This window comes from Salvia miltiorrhiza, chromosome 3, assembly GCF_028751815.1.
Source record: "Salvia miltiorrhiza cultivar Shanhuang (shh) chromosome 3, IMPLAD_Smil_shh, whole genome shotgun sequence".
Classification (NCBI taxonomy): Eukaryota; Viridiplantae; Streptophyta; class Magnoliopsida; order Lamiales; family Lamiaceae; genus Salvia; species Salvia miltiorrhiza.
In genome coordinates, this window is record NC_080389.1 from 9,507,822 (window position 1) to 9,529,539 (window position 21,718).

Here is a 21,718-nt window from a genome sequence, read left to right on the forward strand (position 1 = left end):
TTTTTGAACACATGCTATTTTTTTCATTTTGTTTTCGTTTGTTGGTGAAAAAGATAAGTAGATGCCATTTTTTTTCCTTTAAAAAAATGTTTACATGGTTGCTTAATTATATCATTTTCAAAGTATTTTTAAAATTATAATAGTTTTTAATTAAATTAAGGAGAACAAAATTTATATTAACTTTAATGTGAATTTATACATAAAAAATAGTTATATATATTAAAATTAGAATTAAAATATTATATAGATCTATTTCATTATGTATATGAATTATTTATTTATTTATATAAAGATATATATTTTTTGTTATATTTTCCTTTTTATATTATTCATATTTTACTTGATCTTTAAATTAGTTTGGGCTGTTTCAATATGAACTTTTAATAATAATGCAGTTTGGATTTTTAAGAGCCCAAAATTCTTCAAATTATTATATTAATTAAATGATGACTATTAATTTTTTTATATTGATGGTTTAATGTTATTATACATATTAATTATTATTATACAATACTCATTAAATTTAATATTATACTCATTGAATTGATAATAATGTTATTATACATTATTTTAAATTAAATACTAATATTTGAGTTAACATAATTTTTTTTGTTACCAATTGATCTAACATTATGATATTTTTACATAATTAAAAATTCAAAAAATAAATACATATATTGTGGCTCGTGCATCGCACGGGAGGGCATACTAGTTATATTAAATGTCCAGCAGAAATTATGGTTGTTGTTAATGGTATTGTTGCTGGCAGGGGCGGAGCTAGGGGTGGGGCAGGGGGGTCACTGGGCCCCCCCTGGGATTTTAAAAAATAGTAGGGGTATTTTCTTAATTTTATATTAAACATAAAAAATATATAATTTTATCTACATTATTATTATGTTGAGCTATTTTAAACTGTAATTGGTATGCAATATTTAGAGTTAAGACGTTTTGAAGAAGTGAACACATAATTAATTTATACATATTATGATTGGATTGGATTTTAGAGATTTATTTTTTTAATTTGATATTGAAAGTTACTTTATCTTACAAAGTTTTATGAGATTTTTGCAAATAAAATCACAAACTATTTCAAATTTGTAATTTTAACATGACTTTTGATTGTGGCGAATGAAATTACTATTTTTTCAATTTTTTCAATTACGTCCCCTATTTTATTTAGATCGTCAGAGTGTTGAATTGCAACTTACGTGGATTAGTAAAGACGACGTCGTTTTTGTGAGGCCTAAACGACGTCGTTTCGTACAATTTCAATTAATTTTTTTTTCCAAATTAGAAGAGACTGTATCTTGTATTTGCACCATAATTTTCAATATGTAGTAATTTTATTGAAAAATACATCGTAACATGAATATTACATGGAGAAATAATTCACACAAACTTTAAGTTAACAATTCGACAATCGAAAAAATTGGGGGATGAAATTGCAAAAATTATAAAAGATGAGTGATTTACTTTGCCACACTTTCAAAGTTACGTTAAAAATTTTTTGGACCCCCCTGAATCAAAAGTCTGGCTCCGCTCCTGGTTGCTGGTATAGAGCATAATTGTTCACCTTTCAAAGTATTCACAGATTCGTTTGTAACAGCGCGAACCATAGCGAATCCTCAGGAAGGGAAGAGCTCTCTACATATTAAGCTAAATATAGAGTTATATGAGTAAAAAGTAGGGGTTATTGAACATGGGATATAGAAGTGGAAACTGTCTATATCTTAAGTTGAAATCCATCAAGCTGTTGGAGCACGGCGTCTGCATCGGGATCTGCCGTAACTTGAGAAGGAACAGAGAACAAATAAGATATGAAGAAACCACAACTGTCATTTACAAAACACACAACCGCCTAAGGGGAAATCAAGGAAGAAAATCAAACATCCAAACAATCAAAAAGCTTCCCAGAAAAACATGGCGTTGTCAAAATAAGATGATCAGGCACTCTCCCGTGCAACCGGTTACACCGTGCAACTAGTTTCTGAATGACACTACTTCAATATACAAATGACACTTGAAGATCAAGTGTCATTCGAAAATGTTCAAGTGTCATTTTTCGAATAAAATAGTGTCATTCTGGAAACCCAGTTGCACGGTTCAACCGGTTGCACATGAGTATTTGTGAAATAAGATATGATGAAGAAATCACAATTGCCAAAGCAACTAAATGTCATTTACAAACACACAACCACCAAAGGAGAAGATAAATCAACTGTACAAAACAACGCGAACTGTTCTAGCTAATGGATTGAGATTCATGAACCCTATTTCGGGGATTAAGTATAAATTCTTGAGCTTTGCTGCATTGCTTTTGGTTGTCACTATCATTATCTCCTTCAGCAGGATCATCCTCTGAATTGCTTTCGGGAGGGTATCCAAATATGGACAATCATGTATTTCTAACTTCTTGAGACGAAACATTGCACCTTTTCCACATTGTACATTTCTCAGATTCCATAACTCTTCGATGTGCAGGACTTTGAGCTCGGGAAAATTGTCATCCAAGATCACCATTTGTTGACCAGTGTATGCATTCCGCAATTTGAGGCACTCTAGCTTGGGTAACTTCTCTGCTAGTAGTGGCATGGGGTCTTCATCAAGACAACTATCAATCAACGTCAATGATTTAATCTTGGGAGGGAAACTCCTTGGAAGCCTGGCAAGGAGTCCATCCAATTTGAGTGTTTCGAGCTTGTGTAGAATACCAATCTCATCCAAACAAGGCATGCTTCTGAAACGATACCCTCTTAAGATTAGGTGTTTAAGATCCTCCAGCACAGCCAATGATACAAAGAGCTTGCTCACATCTGAGTTTCCATCCAATCCTTCTATGCCCAATTTCTCAAGAAACATCGCTTTTTTTATGCCCGAGATCTCATAAGTCCAATTATCAACCGAGATGTAGGTTAAGGTCCTCAGCATCCATAGCACATCAATCTTAAAAGGCTTCCGGCAGATCATATCAGACAGGTAGAGGTGAAGAAGGCTACACAATTCCCATATAACATCTGGCACCTCCACCATAAAGTTTTGAGCTATGTCAAGAACCTCAAGCTTTTTCAAGCACCCCAACGACTCTGGAAGCTCTTTTATGTAATTATTTCTCAACCCCAAGTATCTTAATTCCATCAATGTGCCGATACTTTCCGGTAAAATCTTCAACCCAAAATCTTCCAGGTCAAGTATCTTAAGTTGTTCAAAGCTCTTCCAATAAGATGGACTAGTGTCCAAGTAGCCACCTCCATGGAAGAAGAGAGAAACAAGATGTTTATCTTGATCCGTCGAGTGGTTGAACTTGTCTCTGCTACAAATGATGACACGATGATGACGAGGACTCTCAGAGGGTTGATTATTTCCATTGTTCCTTAGGATCTCAAAACCTAGTTTCTCCTTTGCCTTTTGGATGGATAGCATGTGTAGCATAGGATTCATGCCATACTCCGTGCTCTTTTCCTTGACTTCAATAACAGATTCATTAACTAAACCATTTAAATATGATCGATAGTTATATTTTGAAACCAATCCTCCTATAACCCAAATCTGTGACAACTTTTCTACCCTCAATGTTGTATTTTCCTTAAAGAAGGCCATAGACAAGAAACACGACTCCAGTTTGGGATCCAATTTATGATAAAATGGTTCCAACAACTTCAATGTTGAACCAAAATCAATTGATTCAAGAAGTTGTTCCCATTCGCTCTCCCCTGAGACTTTCTTTTTTGCTAACTGCTTTCCCACCTCTTTTATAGCTAATGGCAGACCGCCACATTTTTCCAACATTTGTTTTCCCATATACTCCAAGGACTTTGGGAATTTGTGCTCGCCCGTTAATTTATTGCCATGGTTTATTGTTTTCAGAAACAATTGCCAGCTCTTCTTAGAATCCAAAGGTTTCATCTTATAAACATTTCCATCACCTACATATATGTCGACATGTGTCGTGTGACTTGTGAGCAGCAATCTACTTCCATTGTCTGCTTGCATAAGAATAACATTAAGAATACAAAAAGGAACAGTAAGAAGGTTATTGATTCAGTCTTGTATTATTTAAAAGAATAACATTGGACACTAATTATGTTTGCAATTTATTTTAAGTTTAATCACATAAACTTTAAATTTTGAAGCAGCGCTTAAGTTAAAATCTAAGTTAGCGCAACACGACTAGATCATAAGCAGACGAAAGATGATCATACATACATTGTTCTGGAAGAGCTCTCATGAAAGACTTGAGGTGCATTTGTTTGGGCACGTCGTCGAGAACTATAAAATATCGCTTCCCTTGCAGGTGTTGGCATAGCATATCTCGGAGGCTTCGGTTGTCCATATTCTCCAATAACGAAGATTTATAGAAACTCTCAAGATCTATTAGTATTACCTGTTGTATCAATTTGATAAGTAGCTCTTTAATAGTGAGGTTAATAGAATAAGATACCCAAGCACGGCGCTCGAAGTGCTTAATGACGGTTGGATGGTTGTATATCTCTCTGGCAAGAGTTGTCTTTCCGACACCAGGCATCCCTTTGATAAGAATATTCTTCGACTTTCCCATATCAATAATCCTTTTGCGAATCAGCATTTTCACATCTTCTTCCACGCCCACCAATGGATATTTGTCATCTTCTTCTTCATCAACATTTTCCAATGATCTCATCTCCGCCCCATCATCTCCCAGTTTAAGCATGCGCTTTTTGATCTCTCCCATCCAACTATGGATGGACTCATATAGCCAAGTACAGCTTTTGCGTTGTTTGAAAAGGTCGATGACATCCTCAGCCACGTCGACAAGGTCAGATACTAAAAAATTGAGGCTTCTCCCCTCTTCCAACTTCTTATCCCTCACAATATCCACAATCTCTCTCATCTCTTTAATTACCCTTTCCATTTGCTTATTGAGAAATAATACAGAAACAGTTTCATGCTTATTCGCTTCATCGAGAGTGTACTCTCGATAATTATTGTCCAGCTTCTGTATCACCGATGAGAGGAGGGCCTCCGACATGTTTCTGTTTCATGTTGGGACATAGAACAAGTTCAAGAAGAAAGAAATTGATCCAATTCTTAAAATTAGGTGTTTAAGAATCTTCAGGTCAAACAATGACACAAAAAGCTTGAGTTTTGATCCAATTCTTCTATGCCCAATTTCTCAAGCAAAGTAAACATTTTTAGGAATTTGATAGGGGTTTTAATTTTTAGTACTACTTTAGGATGTAGTCACCACTTAATGGGTTAGGAATTAAATTTTTTACATTTTTAGTCCATGAACTTGAGAGTGCCCTATAGGTTTACTAGTGAGGAATCATTTCTATTAGGTTTGATCATTCAGGTACTTTTGGACTTCAAGACATTGTTGACAGGAATTTTTTTTTTGGATTAAATCATCTTTGGTCGCAATTAATTCATATAAGTGAGATTGAAGTTTTCACAATTGAGTACAAGTAGTATTATTTGGATGATTATTTTGTTCTAATTCTTTTAGCTATTTCATTTGTTGGATGATTGTCTTTCTTGTTCTACCTTTGAGTGCTATTAAAGAGAGATTGAGATAATAAACTATATTTGAAATCAAGGTTCAATAAAAGATAAAGGTTGCATCACCCTTAGTTATATCCGTTTTTTGAATCCCTGTTTATTCAGTACTCCCTCCGTCCCACTATAAGTGGCTCAAAACTTTTCGGCACGGGAATTAAGAAAGTGTAAATGTGTTAAAAGTGGTAGGGTCCACACCTTTTTAAAGGGTTAAACTTTGTCATTTGTGGAAATAGGCCACTTATAGTGGGACGGTCCAAAATGGAATACAGGCCACTTTTAGTGGACAGAGGAAGTATCTTATTTATGTAACTAGTAAGTAACCCCTTGAAATTGGATGGGGATTCGTTACTATATAAATTTGTGAAATTATCTAATGCAATTTTTGATTCATGAATTTCATTTCACTAAATTAGAGTACGGATCGAATGAAATAGTTTTAAAATAATCGCGCAATCACACTGTGATAAACTCATAATCTTCTTCATATCCTATGATATTTTCAATTGATACAACTAATTCTTCATTCCATTTTGACAATAGTAAATAAGCAAACATTGTAATTTGTATTCGAGAAGATTTAAGATAACATACCTGGGCTGCTAGCGACGGACCAAGGACGAAGAAGCAGTGGTTGGGGGATGGAGGCGCGGCGGAATCCGGTGGTGTTTACTGTGATTAGATTTAATTAGGGCTCTAAATCGTGAATTTTGTTTGAGTAGAATTATAGGGATTCAGAATGTTAGAAAGTGAATGCATGACTGAATATATTGAACATTGAAGAAGCCAAATAGTGTGCACAAGTAACAAACATGAAGCCAGCTGAAGCGTTGACTTATTGTTTCACACATAAAATTTGAAGGGATGAAAAAACAAGTTTAAAAGATATATATCTAAATACCTTTTTTTTATTCTTCTTCTTACTCGTCTCGATCTACTTTCCGAATCAATCAATCCTCCCCTTTTCCATAGCTTTTGCTTTGGTTTAACGGTGTAGGATTCCAAAAGTCTTCCGTTACAATGGAAAATACAAAAACATTTGGTGGCTTCGACAGTTTAAATTCATTATTTGCACGTTTTCACATGAAACAAGGTGTTCACTTAATGTTTCTGACATAAGATAAGATTGTAATAAACAAGTAAAAGTTGATCCAATATCGATCCTACCACCAAAACATATTAATACTACTCTCTCCGTCCATGATTTAATGCCCTATTTGGGTGTGGGCACGGAGACTAAGAAAACTGAAAAAGGTGATATGGATGAAATATAAGGGTAGTTGACTAAAGTGATAATGATAGTTCACTAAGGGTGCGTTCTCTTTTGTTCTAAATTTATCATGAGAAAATGAGGGATAAACAAAATTTCACCCTTTAAATCCTTCCTTTCTTTTTCTACATTTCCTACTTGACCCTTACTCATTTCTCATTTACACTACAAAGGAGGGATAATATTATCCCTCCAAAAATGGTGTGATAATATTATCACTCCTTTGTAGTGTGAATGAGGAATGAGTAGGGGTCAAGTAGGAAATGTGGGAAAAGAAAAAAATGATTTTAAAGGTTAAATTTTGTTTATCCTTCTTTTTCCCATGATAAATTTACAACCAAAGAGAACGCACCCTAAAGTGATAAAGGTGTTGTGAGTGGGTCCACTAGTGATAAAGTGTAGTAAATATATAATATAAAAATGATAAAGGTGTTTTAAGGTGGGTCCATGAGTGGCAAATGGTAGTAAATATAGGAAAAGAAGAAGAGTAAAAGGGTACAAAAAGCAGGGCATTAAATTGTGGACAGATTTTTAAAGGCAAGTAGGGCATTAAATTGTGGACGGAGGGAGTATTTGTTTTACTTGTTAAAATATTGAACATCCAATATTGAAGTTGGATTCACAGTATTATCAAATTTACAGCTGGGAGCGACGCGGTAGAATCTGGCAGTGTTTAGTGTAGGGCTGGGGAAATATACCGAAAACTCGGTAAATCGGCCATACCGTACCGAAAAATACCGAACGTAAGGTATATCGGATTTTTCGGTAAGGTATGATACCATACCGAAGATTTACGGTAAGGTATAGGTATGAATTTTTCAGATATCGGGGTATACCGGTGTATACCGATACCACGCTATATACCGAAAAAGTCAATAAATACCGTATGAAAGGTATATACCGGCATAAGGTATGATACCTTATTAATGGTATACATGTATATACCGATCGAGAACCGCAATATATACCGTATCAAAATCTATAGTTTTAAAATATATAATATATATTTTTATGTTTATATTTTTAAAAATATTGATAAATCTAATAAAATGATGTATATAATCTATATTATATGAATATATACAAGTACATGAATTTATAAATATCATCAAATGATAAAAAAATAAATAAAATATAATACATGAATTTATAACATAGTTATAATATATTATTCACCTTATTTGAGTTACATAGTTATACTAGTGTGTAACCCGTCGAAATTCGACGGGAATTATTTGATGTTATAGTTTATAAATAAAAAAACACCTCTTTTTCATAATATATTTATAAATGATGAATATTATTCAATAAAATAAGTATTAACATGACATAGGTATTCGTTAAATATCAAACTAAAATAAATAAATAAAATTAATTAAAGAGGACTTTCATCCTTCACATGACTTAGCGAAACGTATATTCGTATATTCACCCACTACTATTTGCCACCCATACCCGCAATCCACGGATATCCGCCACCCGCTATCCGTCGGATACCTGCCACCCACTACCCGTCGGATACTGCCAGGCTTGAGAGGTAGGGCCGTTGCTGCTTCTCAGCGTCGGAATCATGCAATAAACCACCCAATAAATAAATCACCACGAAACTGCAGCAAATTTTAGAGAAAATTTCAACTTCGTGTGCACTAATATTTGTCACCCATACCCGCCCGCCACCCATCGGGTATCCACCAACCCACTACACGTCAGATATACTCGCCACCCACTACCCGTCAGATTCCCGCCACCCATTACCGAAACATCAAATATTTAAGCTGATTCCTTCTTTTTAACATCACAATAAGAAATGCTCGCAAGACTTTCCTTTTTTTTGTTAGTCATCTTACAAACAACTTTTCTCGTCTTAATTTTCTCAGACTTATTACTTTAGTTTAAATTATTTTGTATAGATTTCTATTTCTAATGTTATACATTATTAGTGAATTATTTATGATGTTTTGCATTATTTTGTGATGCATATATGGTGGCTTTGCGTGGGAATCATGCAATTTTTTTGTAATAATGCAGAATTGTTGGAGGATATAATTCAACTATTTCACAAAGTATACTAAAAAGTAGTGAAGGGTTTAGAATTTGTTGTTTGTCTCTAGAACAGTTTCTAGTATGGGAGTTTATCTAGGTCATTATTTGAATTTCTTGTTCAAATATAAGTAACATATTTCGCATGGTAACAGAAGAAGCTGCACTTATGGAACTCCTAAATTTTATATATAGCAACATGTTAAGCACCATTACAGCTCCTCAAAACTATATAATTAAATCTATAAGTACACAACGCACACCATAAAAAATGAAACCAATTCACACACACACACGTACATATATATTATCGATTCAATCAAGAAGGTCAAGAACATTAAATCCAGTCAAATAAATCACTCTTGTTTAAACCTCCCTTTTGAATTCCTCTTAATTTGATAAGGATCCAGTTTGAGATACATCTGCAACATTTTAAATCAAGTCAACAATGTATAACATCATAAATAAACACAAGTGCAGTTATATTATTTTTGAATCAAGAAAAGGGTAAAAAATGGGTAAAAACTAACCATCTTGAACACTATAAAATTCATCTTCTCCATCTGAATTAATCAATCCATCAGGATCGAACCATGCCTCATTGCTTCCTATTCAACCACATATAAAATTCATAAATATTAACTAACTAAGAAAAAAATTAAAAATCGGAAGAATCAATTATCAATCCCACAAAAAGCACAATAATAAAATTGCATTTATATTCGTAAAAACTAAATCTCAAAATTCAATCATTTCCAAGTTGGAGAAAAGGAACAACATAGAAATTTGAGCAGAAAAAACATCAACAAATTCAAAATTTGAGATTCTCACAAACACCCAAACAATCAACCCCAAAAAGCACAAAATTAAGCAACCAAATCAAAACCTTGAAATACAAGATTGCTGAAGGAAACATCCTTGTGGCTTCGACCCATGCACAAACGCCCATCCTCCCAATTCCACAAACAGATTGCAAACAAATTTGAAAATTAACTAAGAAATTTATAGTTATCAATTTCTGTTAAGTTGTCGTCTTTGTTGTTCACGTACACTGTGAAAACAGGTCAGTTTTCCACCATATCTAGTACCACAACATCAAAACGTATGAAGAAGCTTCAGTTAAATACAACAAAATTGCTGCTTTAAGTAGGTCAATGCCAATCTATGAATTTCAACATCAGAAGTAATGACAAGGGATAGCAAGAAACCGATGCCGGATGGTAATGGACATACATGAATATCTGGAATACAATATCACAAAAGAATCTTCTTAATTACAAATTAAATCCACCCCACAAAAAACTCAGAATCATTACTAGGGATGGCAACGGGTCGGATCTGGACCGGGTCTGGCCAATACCAGATCCAGATCCAGATCCAGATCCGTGGATCTAAAAATTTTGGATCCATATCCAGATCCGTCAGATCCGCGGGTCCACGGTATACCGAAACCACGGTATACCGGAATACGCGTAGTACCATATACCGAAATAAAGGTACCGTAAATGTATGAGATTCTTTCATACCGTCATTAAAGGTATACCATACGTAAAGGTAAGGTAAATGTATGAAATTTCTTCATACCGGAGGTAAAGATAAGGTATAAGGAATGAACAATTTATTAAAGTATACCATACCGTCCCACCCCTAGTTTAGTGTAAATAGTGAATTAGGTTTGAGTGGAATTAGGGATTTTGATTGTTAGAAAGTTGTGATGATCATTAATTGTATTGAATGTCGAGTTGAAGAAGCCAAATAATGTGAATATTTAACAACTACTAATAAAATATTATAAGAAACCAGCTGAATGATTAATGAGGGTCAACTTCCACTTTCACCCCACATGCTTCTGCATTTAACAGATCTATTTTGAAGATTATTTTCGAGAATAAGTCTGAGGTCCATAGTGCGTCGTTTTACATCAAAAATATCCAGCAGTCAGCCAAATGCCTATACTGCACAGTCAGCATTAAGCAAGATCGTCTCCCAAATGATCGGTGAGAATTCTCCTAAAATTCAATATGCAAAGTAACTCAACAAACAAAATTTATGGAGAAAATATGAAAATACTAAAATAGAAATAAATAAATAAAATTCAAAAGAATTGCAATGGTTCTAATTCTAAAGAATAAATATAAAACTCCAACAATTAATAAAGAATTTCAGCAATCAATTAAGTCCACCCTAGCTTAGTTATTCCGATTATTGATGCAAATATAACTTTAATTCATGCAAGCAAACCAATTATAACCACAAAAGACGCTTCTGACTTGATCTTATTTTCTTCACTAATTACTACCCTAATCGACTGACAACTGTAAGAGATGCTCTATAGGTATAGTGAGTCGACAACATTAATTTCTAGAGAAACTCAATTCAAAACCAATAAACTCTTACGCATGATTATTGAATTAAGACTGTTTTGCCCTTGACCCTGATGTGCCAATTTACCACTAATCAAATCTAAACCATAATTACGTATGGCCAATTCAATTGGTTGTATAATTAATTCTAACCCACTAAATATTGTGCACTACCTAATGGATTAAAACAATTAATAACGATAAACACAGAGAATCACAAATGCAAACATAAAATAAAGTATAAGAACAAATTAGATCCACAAAATAATCTTGTTAATGCTTCCTTAATCGTTGCCAGAATAAAAGAAATTAACTAAAAGGCATAACAAAATAAATTAAATAAATAATTGCGAGAAATAAAGAAGAAAAAAATTGATTGAACTTCCAAAACTCGCGACCTGTCGTCTATTGTTTTTCCAACAAGTAATATATATATATATATATATATATATATATATATATATAGAGAGAGAGAGAGAGAGAGAGAGAGAGAGAGAGAGAGAGAGAGTTGGGCTATAATAAAAACACATCTTTTTGTAAAAACTAAAAACGGCTGAATTCTATGTAGAACACGTATGAATTGGCTGTGTAACTGTATGAATTGCGAAATGTATGAATTCTATGTAGAACACGTATGAATTTCGCAATTCATACAGTTACACAGCTAATTCATACGTGTTCTACATAGAATTCATACATTTTAGCCGTTTTTAGTTTTTACAAAAAGATGTGTTTTTATTATAGCCCACCCCTATATATATATATATATATATATATATATATATATATATATAGGGTGTGGTTCTAGAGAGAACTACATTATTTGTAATAACGTGAGAACCATCAAATCTAATGCATTCACCGTAAAAATTAATGCATTCGCTGTTAAAATTAATGCACTAAAAAAATAAAATAAAAATTGCTCCCTCCAGGATTCGAACCTATGATCTGCATTCATCCAACAAGATGATACATCCACCGTAGATCTTGATAATCGAATGGCTGAAAATGGTTCTCCGTTCTTTTTTTATTTATGGTTCTTTCTTGAACCTCTCCCTATATATATATATATATATATATATATATATATATATATATATAGGGGAGAGTCAGAGGATTTTTTAGGACAATAACTTATGTTGACTTGGAAATTAGGACAATAACTTTCGGACTTGTAAAAATAGGACACCAATTTTTTTTAGAGTAAAAATAGGACACTAATTAATAAGCGTCGTAAAAATAGATCATTTCTCGGCCGATAATTGGCCGAAAAATGTCCTGCGGATGCAACACTTATTAATTAGTGTCCTATTTTACTCTTAAAAAAATTAGTGTCCTATTTTTACAAGTCCGAAAGTTATTGTCCTAATTTCCGAATCAATCTAAGTTACTGTCCTAAAAAACCCTCGAACTCATATAGGGGAGGACTAGAATAAAAACACTCTTAAGTGTATAAAATATAAATGATTTTCAGCCCTTAGATCATCAAGATCTACGGTTGATTCGTTACCCTGTTGGATGAATTCGTGGTCCTGAGTTCGAATCCCAAAGGTAACAAACAATTATTTTCGCAATTCGTAACTCTGTTGGATAAATTCATACGTGTTCTACATAAAATTCGTACATTAAGAAACGTTTATATTTTATACACTTAAGAGTGTTTTTATTGTAGCCCACCCCTATATATATATATATATATATATATATATATATATATATATATATATAAAAATTAAACAAACCTAATCTAATACTAAAGGAAACAAAAGTGGCACAAGCCCTTAGGAGAATAAAGGCTTATATATAAAGCCCACTACTGAAAGAATAAAATAAAGGCCCATAATTAAAACTCGAATTCAGCTTGTATGGGCATCATGCTCAGCTTGCGCGCACAGATTCTTTCTTCATGGCTTTAAACTTCAAAACTCTTCTCAAAAGCAAATATTTTCTCCAAAACCTATCAAATACCATCAAAATTCACTTAAGCTCGTAAATCATATCATAAGGATTATATATAAAAATAAAGAAGCATATAAATCATACTAAAACACCCAAAATATGCATATAAAATACGCCTAATCAGTCGATAAGGCTAGGTAACTTCCCAACCAATTAAATTCAAAAATGCAATTTTAGGATGGAGTTAGATTAAACTATCAATCTATATCTATACTAATGAAAAAGGTGCTCTTATCCACATTATGTGGATTGCCTATTTTATCCCTACTAGCAGTAAGAACGTGCGATGCACGTTTAATACATGTGATTTTATACCATGAAAATAAAAGACATTCATATTATTATATAGTTTGAATATTTTAATTAATAATTGTATTATTAAATTGACTTATTGACTATAATTAAAATTTAAAAATGAATTAATGAAACTATTAATGAATAAATGTAAATGTAAGAATGTAATATTCATACTATACGTCTAAATAAAAATGCAAAAAAAAGCTAAGAAAAATGTCCCAAATTATCTAAGTACGGAGCAAAACGAATATTAAATATTTTCTAGTTTGATTTTGACGATTGGAGATCTTTTCTTCTTATTTTTGGTTTGCGACAGAATGTTGTTCTGCGGCAGATCGTTGTCACTTGTAATTTCAATGTAGTCATCAAACTTTTTCTTGGCTACTCTTCTTTTTTTTCTTTTGAGGTATCATAGGCTACAACTCCATCGAAGATTTTTTCTTCTTAGACGCTATTTTTTTTTAATTTCTCGCGTGAATGTTCGTTTCTTTCTCTTGAGTTGACTCTTCTTCAATTTCTCCAATATTGATACTTTTTATTGGTTATGTCTTTTGGATCGCATTTGCCACAATATTGAGATTTCCCTGTTGATCGAATTTTATTGACTTGAGCATCATCATAAAGCGCATTTATGTGTGTGCTTGTGTGCTTACATAGTATATGAAGTTTGTTTCACCCTGTGAAAATATATATAATTGCTATAATTATGTCATATCAAATTTTGTAATATAAATTATTTGAAATACAGTAAGTGTTTAATTAAGAAATCTTAATTTATCTCTTTGATTGAAGAAAGATATTCATCCACAGAACATCCTACATACACCTCTGTTGCTTGATCGAACGACGTAACGCATGCATTGCAATCGTCCTGTATAACATTTGCTATTATTCTATATCTAGAATTATATAAAATGATAAAAATTAATATAGTTTTTTGTGTCAGTAATTAAATTTCATATATATATCTAATCAATATCTTGTAGCAAATATATTCTTTACACGATACATTCTTAACATTTTGTCTTCTAACACCAATAAATATAGAAAAATAAAATAAAATATAACAATATCAAAAATAAATAATTATGTCAACAATTCTTTAATTATATAAAAGAATCTCAAACTAATTAACAACCAAAAGATTTTCCATTCAAATTATTTAACTAATAAAATAAGTTAACCAATTTCTTAAATTGAATTTGTCAAGCTTTGCCATGTTTAGAAATTTAATTAAATGTATTCATTATCACCTAAACACTCTAAATATAAATCAACACTTTATCAATTCAAGTCATTCATGCACCGGTAGTTAGTGGTAAATGGCATGAAGTCTTCAAAATATATTTTAATTTTTTCACACGCTTAAATCCAACAGTTTAATACTACAATTTATCAAATTAGTAAAATCTATTATAAAGATTATAAAACTATAAAATATGATAACTATTTAACTAATTTAATTATCAATCAATTTATAAAAAGTTAATAGAGATACCTTGTTCTTCATTGGAGATAATATCGCTAGCAGTTATGGTTCTTGCTAATAAAGTAGAAGTATAAACATAATTTGTATTACGAACTGAAGACATGGGATCAATCTTTTCAATGTTTTGATGTCAACCTGTTTCGCCCATTGGAAAAAGAAGTGGATATTGCAATGGATGATAACATGTGTAATAATGCTTTATTTTGTACCTATCAACGGAATGAGCATGAACTACAATATCCCGAGATGATTGAATAACATAGGTCTAGCAGATTTTTTAAAAACAAGACACTTTTATAATAGGTATAGATTATAGATACTAGACATATGATTTATCTTGCTAAAAATAAAAATAATTAAAAATAAGCAAAATATAAAGTTAAAAAGAAAAATCGCGTGTTAAATATCGTGACATCGGATGAAGCTGCGAGGCAGCGTGGGAAAAAAATTCTATGTATTGAGGATTGAAGTCCAGTTATTTAGGTTAGTAAGAAGATGATGAATAGAAAAGATTTGTGAAAAATTAATTAATTTATTAGTAAAATAAAAAGAAAGGCATATATGATCCGGCGGTTAGAAGAAGGAAGAGAGAGAGATTGAAAATTAATCACTCAAACTAGTATTCCCACAATTCAATTCCTCATCACATCAAACTACCATTTATCTACACGAAAGTTGGGAGTTGCCAAGCTCTGCAGTTCTTGGCTGACGTTGGATGACCTAACTAGAACATGAAAGGATGGGTCCCCTTGTAATTCCTCTTGTTCCTCGACTATCTTTTTCAAAGACACAGCCATTGATTCACTGCAAAACCACAATTCAATTGATTTGAGTGTTGGTATTTCTCCAATTTCTGAAGGGAACTCCTCCAACGACTCCACCCATCCGAGGTGAAGTTGCTCAAGGCGTGGCAAACAGAAGCCCTCTAACGTCCAAAATTCCATATCCACACAATGCCACAAACTCAAGTATTTGAGGCTGGGGAATTGGCCTTCAACTATTTCCCAACTGCGTGTTGCAAACTGCCCATATCTCAATTCGAGCTTCTCAAGAAGTGGTAATGAACCTATCTTTTCCAGAATTTCCTCCAAATGCGGGAAGCTATCTTCGCAATAAAGATACAGCTTCTTGAGTGAGTGCGGGAAGCTAATACTCTGCAGATACTCATCATCACTTCCATATTGAATAATGCACCTCAAGCTTTCCAGCTTACTCAGACATTGAAGATAGCTGAGGCACTTCACTCTGTCCTTGTATGTTATAGACAGTTTCTTGATATTGGGAATTCTCTTAACCACTTCTTCATTCAAGTTGAAATCAAGCACTCCTTTGAGCGTCTCTAGATTCTCCATCATAACATCACTATGCCCGCTCGGAGGATCTGGGAGATACATTACTCCACGTACGAACTTGGCATGCTTAAGCTGATGCATTTTCCAAATTTCTACTGGTGCAGTAGATACACCACAACCAAAAACAATTAGTATGTGTAGATTCCAGAGCAGACTAATTGAAGAAGAAATTTGGAACCCCTCACGAAATTCACCCGAAAGGTACCTCAAGTTCACCACATTTTCATCTAAATACCCTCCGAAATACTTATATGTACTCAATGTCCTCAAAAATCTGAAATCTAGCAATTCTGGAACCTCAATTTCACCATGACATATGAAAGAACGAGCACGTGATGACATAGTTTCCATGGCATCCCTTACTGTCATAGCTGAAGTGCTTCTGGGAATAACAATGCGGCGTTGGCTATTTATCCTCGAGGATAATGTTGCCCTAAGACATAATAAAACCTCTGCTTTTCAGCTTCTTTCAAACATAGATCTCTCAGTAAATCATGCATTTTGCAGAACTTAATATTCCCAAGTTTCCCCAACTCATGAACTAGAATGAGGTTTCTATCGACTAGCTCCTTCAGATACTCATTGGCAATTGTTTTCGAGCTTTTATTGATTATTGGTTTAAGAAAGCCTTCACAAATCCATAATCTCATGAGTTCTACAACCCTAATTTCCTCATCTTCCTCAAACACTCCCATGTACAAAAAACAAGGCTTCAGATAGGCAGGCAAATGGTCATAGCTTAGTTTCAATATTCTCAAGCAATATTCATCATTCTCAAAATTCAATATTGAGGTTAAGTTTTCCTCTATGTGCTCCCAATATTCCAGTGTAAGTTCGGACTTTGCCAAAAGACCCCCAATCACAGCAATCGACAAAGGAAGTCCCTTACACTTCCCAACAATTTTTTTTCCGATTTCCTCGAGATGAAGAGGAAAACCCTCATCCCCAAATACAGTTTTGGAGAACAAACTCCAGCTACAAACATCATCTAAAAATTTCAGACCAATGCTGTTAGAGTCTGTCAACTCGGCAGCCAAGTTTGATAGCCTAGTCGTTACGATTACTCGACTCCCATCATTGTAATCGGGAAAGAAAAACCTGATCTTGTCCCACACCTCTACCCTCCACATATCATCTAGTATTATAATATACCTCCTACCGCATAAATACTTGTACAATTTTTCTCCCAATTCGTTCTCGTCACTCAGATCGCTACCCAAATTTCCAGTTACTTGGTGAAGAACTTGACTAAGTGTTTCTCTAACAGTATAAGTTTGAGAAATTGTAGTCCATGCACGAATATCAAAATACTCCTTAACAAGGGCATGCTCAAATATATGTCGGGCAAGAGTGGTCTTACCAATCCCGCCCATCCCTGTGATTGGGATGATTTGGCGGTTACGGTTCCCTCCAGTGAGCTTATCCAAGAGTTGAAGTTGCACGTCATCAAAGCCCACCATCTTGCTTTCCTTCACATTGGAAGAGGATGTCAAGGAGCCAGCATGAGTCAAGGAGACCTTTCTCTGCAGCTGAGCTTCGGCTGCAATCTCCATGGCTTCCTTCTTGATCACATTCATTTCTTCTATCACTTGCTGTAGATCTTGATAGAAGTTGATGCAACTGACCTCCTCTCTAGAATTCACTTCTTCAACCGCATGAGCTGCATCTCCAAAGCAGTTGAAGAAGCAGCAGATTTTGGCTAGTTTGGATATGCTCAACCGAACCTTGACCCAAATATGAGATTCGACAGCATCTTCAGCTAAATCTGCGATAAGCGTCTCCAAAGAATCTGTTTCATCGTTGTAGAGGGTGTTATAGCCTTGGAGAAATTCCTGCAAGAAAGTAAAAATTTGAGTTAGAGATTCATTTCTTCTATCACTTGTTGTAGATCTTGATAGAAGTTGATGAAACTGACTTCATTGGGACTAGATCTACCCAGTTCAATCACGTTCACAATATATGATTCGATAACATCTTCAACCGCATAAGCTGCATCTACAATATGCATCTCTAGCGGATCAGCTTCGTCTCCGTCAGCAACAGGGGACTTATAACCTTGAAGAAATTCCTGCAAAAAGGTAAGAATTTGAGTGAGAGATTCAACTTGTTGTTTGTCGATAGAAATTGGAGGGGAATGGTGATGCTCGATTGTATCCATGATATGCATAACAGAAACCAAGGCTGCATAGGCCGCCATGATCAATCTCAGTTGAAGGAAAAGCAAGTGTATATTTTTTCCTGAGAATTTCGGTCAAGAATTTGATAGAATCTTAGTTAGGTTCAGCAAAAAAAACAATGTATAAGTAACAATGGCTATTTCTCCTCAATTATTATCAGAAACAATATGTGGCTAGCTTTCTTCTACCTTTCACAATCTGTAGTGACCCGCTCTTTTATAAATATTAAATCCAGTAATGAGTGTTTATTTATGTTCATCAGTGAATGAAAATGGTTATTATTCTGATATGAATTCAGCTTATGATCCTGAATTTATATTGTTTAAGCAGTCAATGATATTATTTCAGAGTTATAACTGACTTAGCAAAGTCACGTTATTTATTTAAGCGAGATGGAATTAGATTTTATTCTTACTCAAGTTGTGGATTATTTCAGACTCGTGAGTTAATTAAATCTGCGGATTTAATTTATATATTAGGACAACGAACGAATTAAATCTACGGATTTAATTTTTATTCATTTTATAACTTATCGATTTTAGCGAGATATCACATGTCGAAATCGAGATTTATGTAAATACAGTATCAAGCAGAATCGAAGCCAGTATTTTATTTCAGTTACGGAATCACCGAGACATAGAAAATACATCATTAATTCTTCTCTATATTTTTTTTTCTTTTTCTTTACATCAATCTTTGACCACTCATTTTTCACCCCAACCATTCACTCTTTCCCAACCACTTTCCCCCATCACTCATCATTTTTCCCACCACTACTCAATTTTTTTTTCCACTACAATAATTCTTTCACTTAGCCTACATCAATTCACGTAAACCAAATACACTTAGTTGACTCCATCCAAGAACACCATATTCTTCATCTTTCACTTAACAATTTCAGAAGAACAAAGATCCTTCTTCATTGCTCCTACCAACATTAAGGTAAAGATTTATATTGATTCATCATCTTCTCCATGTTTTCACCTGCATTTTTAAAGCAATAACACCTTGATCATATTTCAGTTATTCCTCATCTCAATCATCAATATCACAACAGTCAACCAACACAAATATTCTCAAGGTATTACTGTTGTACCACATATTCAATCCAGTTTGCATTCATACCATTAAGCATGATCCGATTCAAATGATAGATGGCAATAAGCTTGATAAACTTAGCAAAGTTACATACTCTATATGAAATAGCATTAGTTACTTTCCTGTTGTATTCATATCTATAGAGCTCATAACAAACCACATATGCGAACTCATGATTTATGGCATTTCACGAAAGTAGTATGATTCATACATTGAGATATTACCACTGTACAACCAAAGCCATAAGAGCTCCCATATCAACATGAATCGAAATACAACAGCAGAGAATCGAACTTAGCTTTGGGAAAATGGGCCGACTGCCCAAGCAACTGCCGAGCCTAACTGCCGGAGAAAGAGGAGGGCGACTGTCCTTGGTGGTGGCAGCCTCTGGCTTGCTACCTGCCGGACGAACACAGTGAGGAAAGCACGGAGATCTCGCCGATTCTAGAACCCGGCGGCGGCGGCAAAGGTGCTAGCGAGACTTGAAGGCGACAGCTACGGCGTTAACCAACTAGAGGGGAAGAAGCTGACCGACTCCAGAAATCGGAGCAACGCCGGGAACAGCGATAGCAACGGCGAAGCCGGCCTTTCAGTAGCAGCAGCGGTGTCGGGGCTCGGCGGAAATCAGTGACAGCACGGCGGCGCTGGAAGGCTTAAGCAGCGGGCGGCGGCAGCGCTCCTCCAGCAGGCGCTGACCACCGGACGAGCAGCAGCAACTCCAGCCGGCGGCGACTCCAGGCGAAGCAGCAGCGACTTCCACGCGACGACCGCCCGCCGGATTCCAGATGGAGGCGCGACCGCGACGATGATTTCCAGAGATAGGGCTCGTTTGAATTCAGCGTGGGGAAGGAAGAAGAAGGAGGACGTCGCCGGGGTTCGACGCGTCGGTAGTCGACGCCGACCGGAGCAGGCGGCAGCTGAGTGGCCGGAGAGGGAGGGCCGATCGAGCGTGGTTTGAGAGAGAAGGGGAGTGTCAGCCGATTTTGAGAGAGATCAGAGAGAGAAAGGCGAGAATTGATTTTGAGGAAATAGGGAGAGAGAACCGAGATGTTGGGGGAAGAAATTTTGGGCTTTTCCTATTTTAATTAAAGTTGGGCTTATTTATTTTAATTGGGCTAATTTAATTAATTCTTTGGGCCTTGTTGATTTATTTTTTTTATGGGCTTGAGTTGGGCTGGCTTATTTATTAATATTGGGCTTCTGATTTTATTTAAATGGCCGATTTTAATTACTGATTGGGCCTCCGATTTTATTTATATGGGCTTTGATTTAATTGTTGTTTTGATTTGTATGGGCTTCATTTAATTGAGTTGGACTTTATTTATTTTAATAATTGGGCCATTTCATTGGGCCGGAGTTTATTTAATTATGTTGGACTCCTTATTTGGGCTTCGTTTCAGTGGGCCGATTTTATTTTAAATTACAGTGGGCTTGAGTTGGGCCGAAAATTTGGGCCTTTATTTTATTTTCTTTGGGCTTCATAATTATTTATTTTTGGGTCTTGTTGTATTTATTATAATTGGGCCTAATTCAATTATTTTGTTTGGGCTTTAGTTTAATTCATTGGGCCTAATTTAATTAATTCATTGGGCCTAATTTAATTAATTCATTGGGCTTTGTTATTTTATTCCGATTGGGCCTCCTAATTATTTTCTTTAGGCCTTGGTTATTTATTCAACTGGGCCCTAAATTTTTTTTTAATTACTTGAGTCCATGAATTACTCCAACTAAACTTTTCAATTTAATTATTGGAATGCCACGATTTATTTAAATCAAGCCATATTTGTTTAATTAATTATTAGGCTGCCTTATGTTGAGCCTTTTAATTATTTAATCTTATAACATTACTTGTTCCTATTTATTAAGCCCGATTAATTATGAGGTTATAAAGCGAATAAGTTGAAGTATTATTTATTTTCTATTGACTACGAGGAATGGGGTTTATTTAATTGGCGGATTAGAACACCTGAAGCGAACGGATTATTTTAGTTAATTACTCAACCACGCAAGATGAAACCTAGTTGGTATTTATTTGATCCGATAGTGAGGATTAATAGTAGTAATTCTCTAATATCATCTCGGAGTAATAAATCATGCATAAAGATCATGCATAATTAATTCTGTATTCTAATTATTTGAGG

At 34.4% G+C, this 21,718-nt stretch overlaps 3 protein-coding genes across 3 annotated transcripts; all 3 read right to left on the reverse strand.

Annotated features, from left to right (window-relative positions):
• Positions 1 to 2,130: 2,130 nt before the first annotated feature.
• On the reverse strand, positions 2,131 to 6,609 carry LOC131017432 (disease resistance RPP8-like protein 3). The gene is made up of 3 exons (XM_057946179.1): positions 6,127 to 6,609; positions 4,204 to 5,009; positions 2,131 to 3,980 (listed from the first exon to the last, which is right to left on the reverse strand). The coding sequence occupies exons 2-3, from the start codon at positions 5,003 to 5,005 to the stop codon at positions 2,215 to 2,217; spliced, it is 2,568 nt and encodes an 855-aa protein (XP_057802162.1). The 5' UTR covers positions 5,006 to 5,009; positions 6,127 to 6,609; the 3' UTR covers positions 2,131 to 2,214.
• Positions 6,610 to 15,523: 8,914 nt separating this feature from the next.
• Positions 15,524 to 18,665, reverse strand: LOC131017433 (putative late blight resistance protein homolog R1C-3). The gene is made up of 2 exons (XM_057946180.1): positions 18,218 to 18,665; positions 15,524 to 18,134 (listed from the first exon to the last, which is right to left on the reverse strand). The coding sequence occupies exons 1-2, from the start codon at positions 18,497 to 18,499 to the stop codon at positions 16,713 to 16,715; spliced, it is 1,704 nt and encodes a 567-aa protein (XP_057802163.1). The 5' UTR covers positions 18,500 to 18,665; the 3' UTR covers positions 15,524 to 16,712.
• On the reverse strand, positions 15,604 to 16,671 carry LOC131018279 (putative late blight resistance protein homolog R1B-16). The gene has a single exon (XM_057947003.1). It carries the CDS (start codon positions 16,669 to 16,671, stop codon positions 15,604 to 15,606), a length of 1,068 nt encoding a protein of 355 aa, XP_057802986.1.
• Positions 18,666 to 21,718: the final 3,053 nt, after the last annotated feature.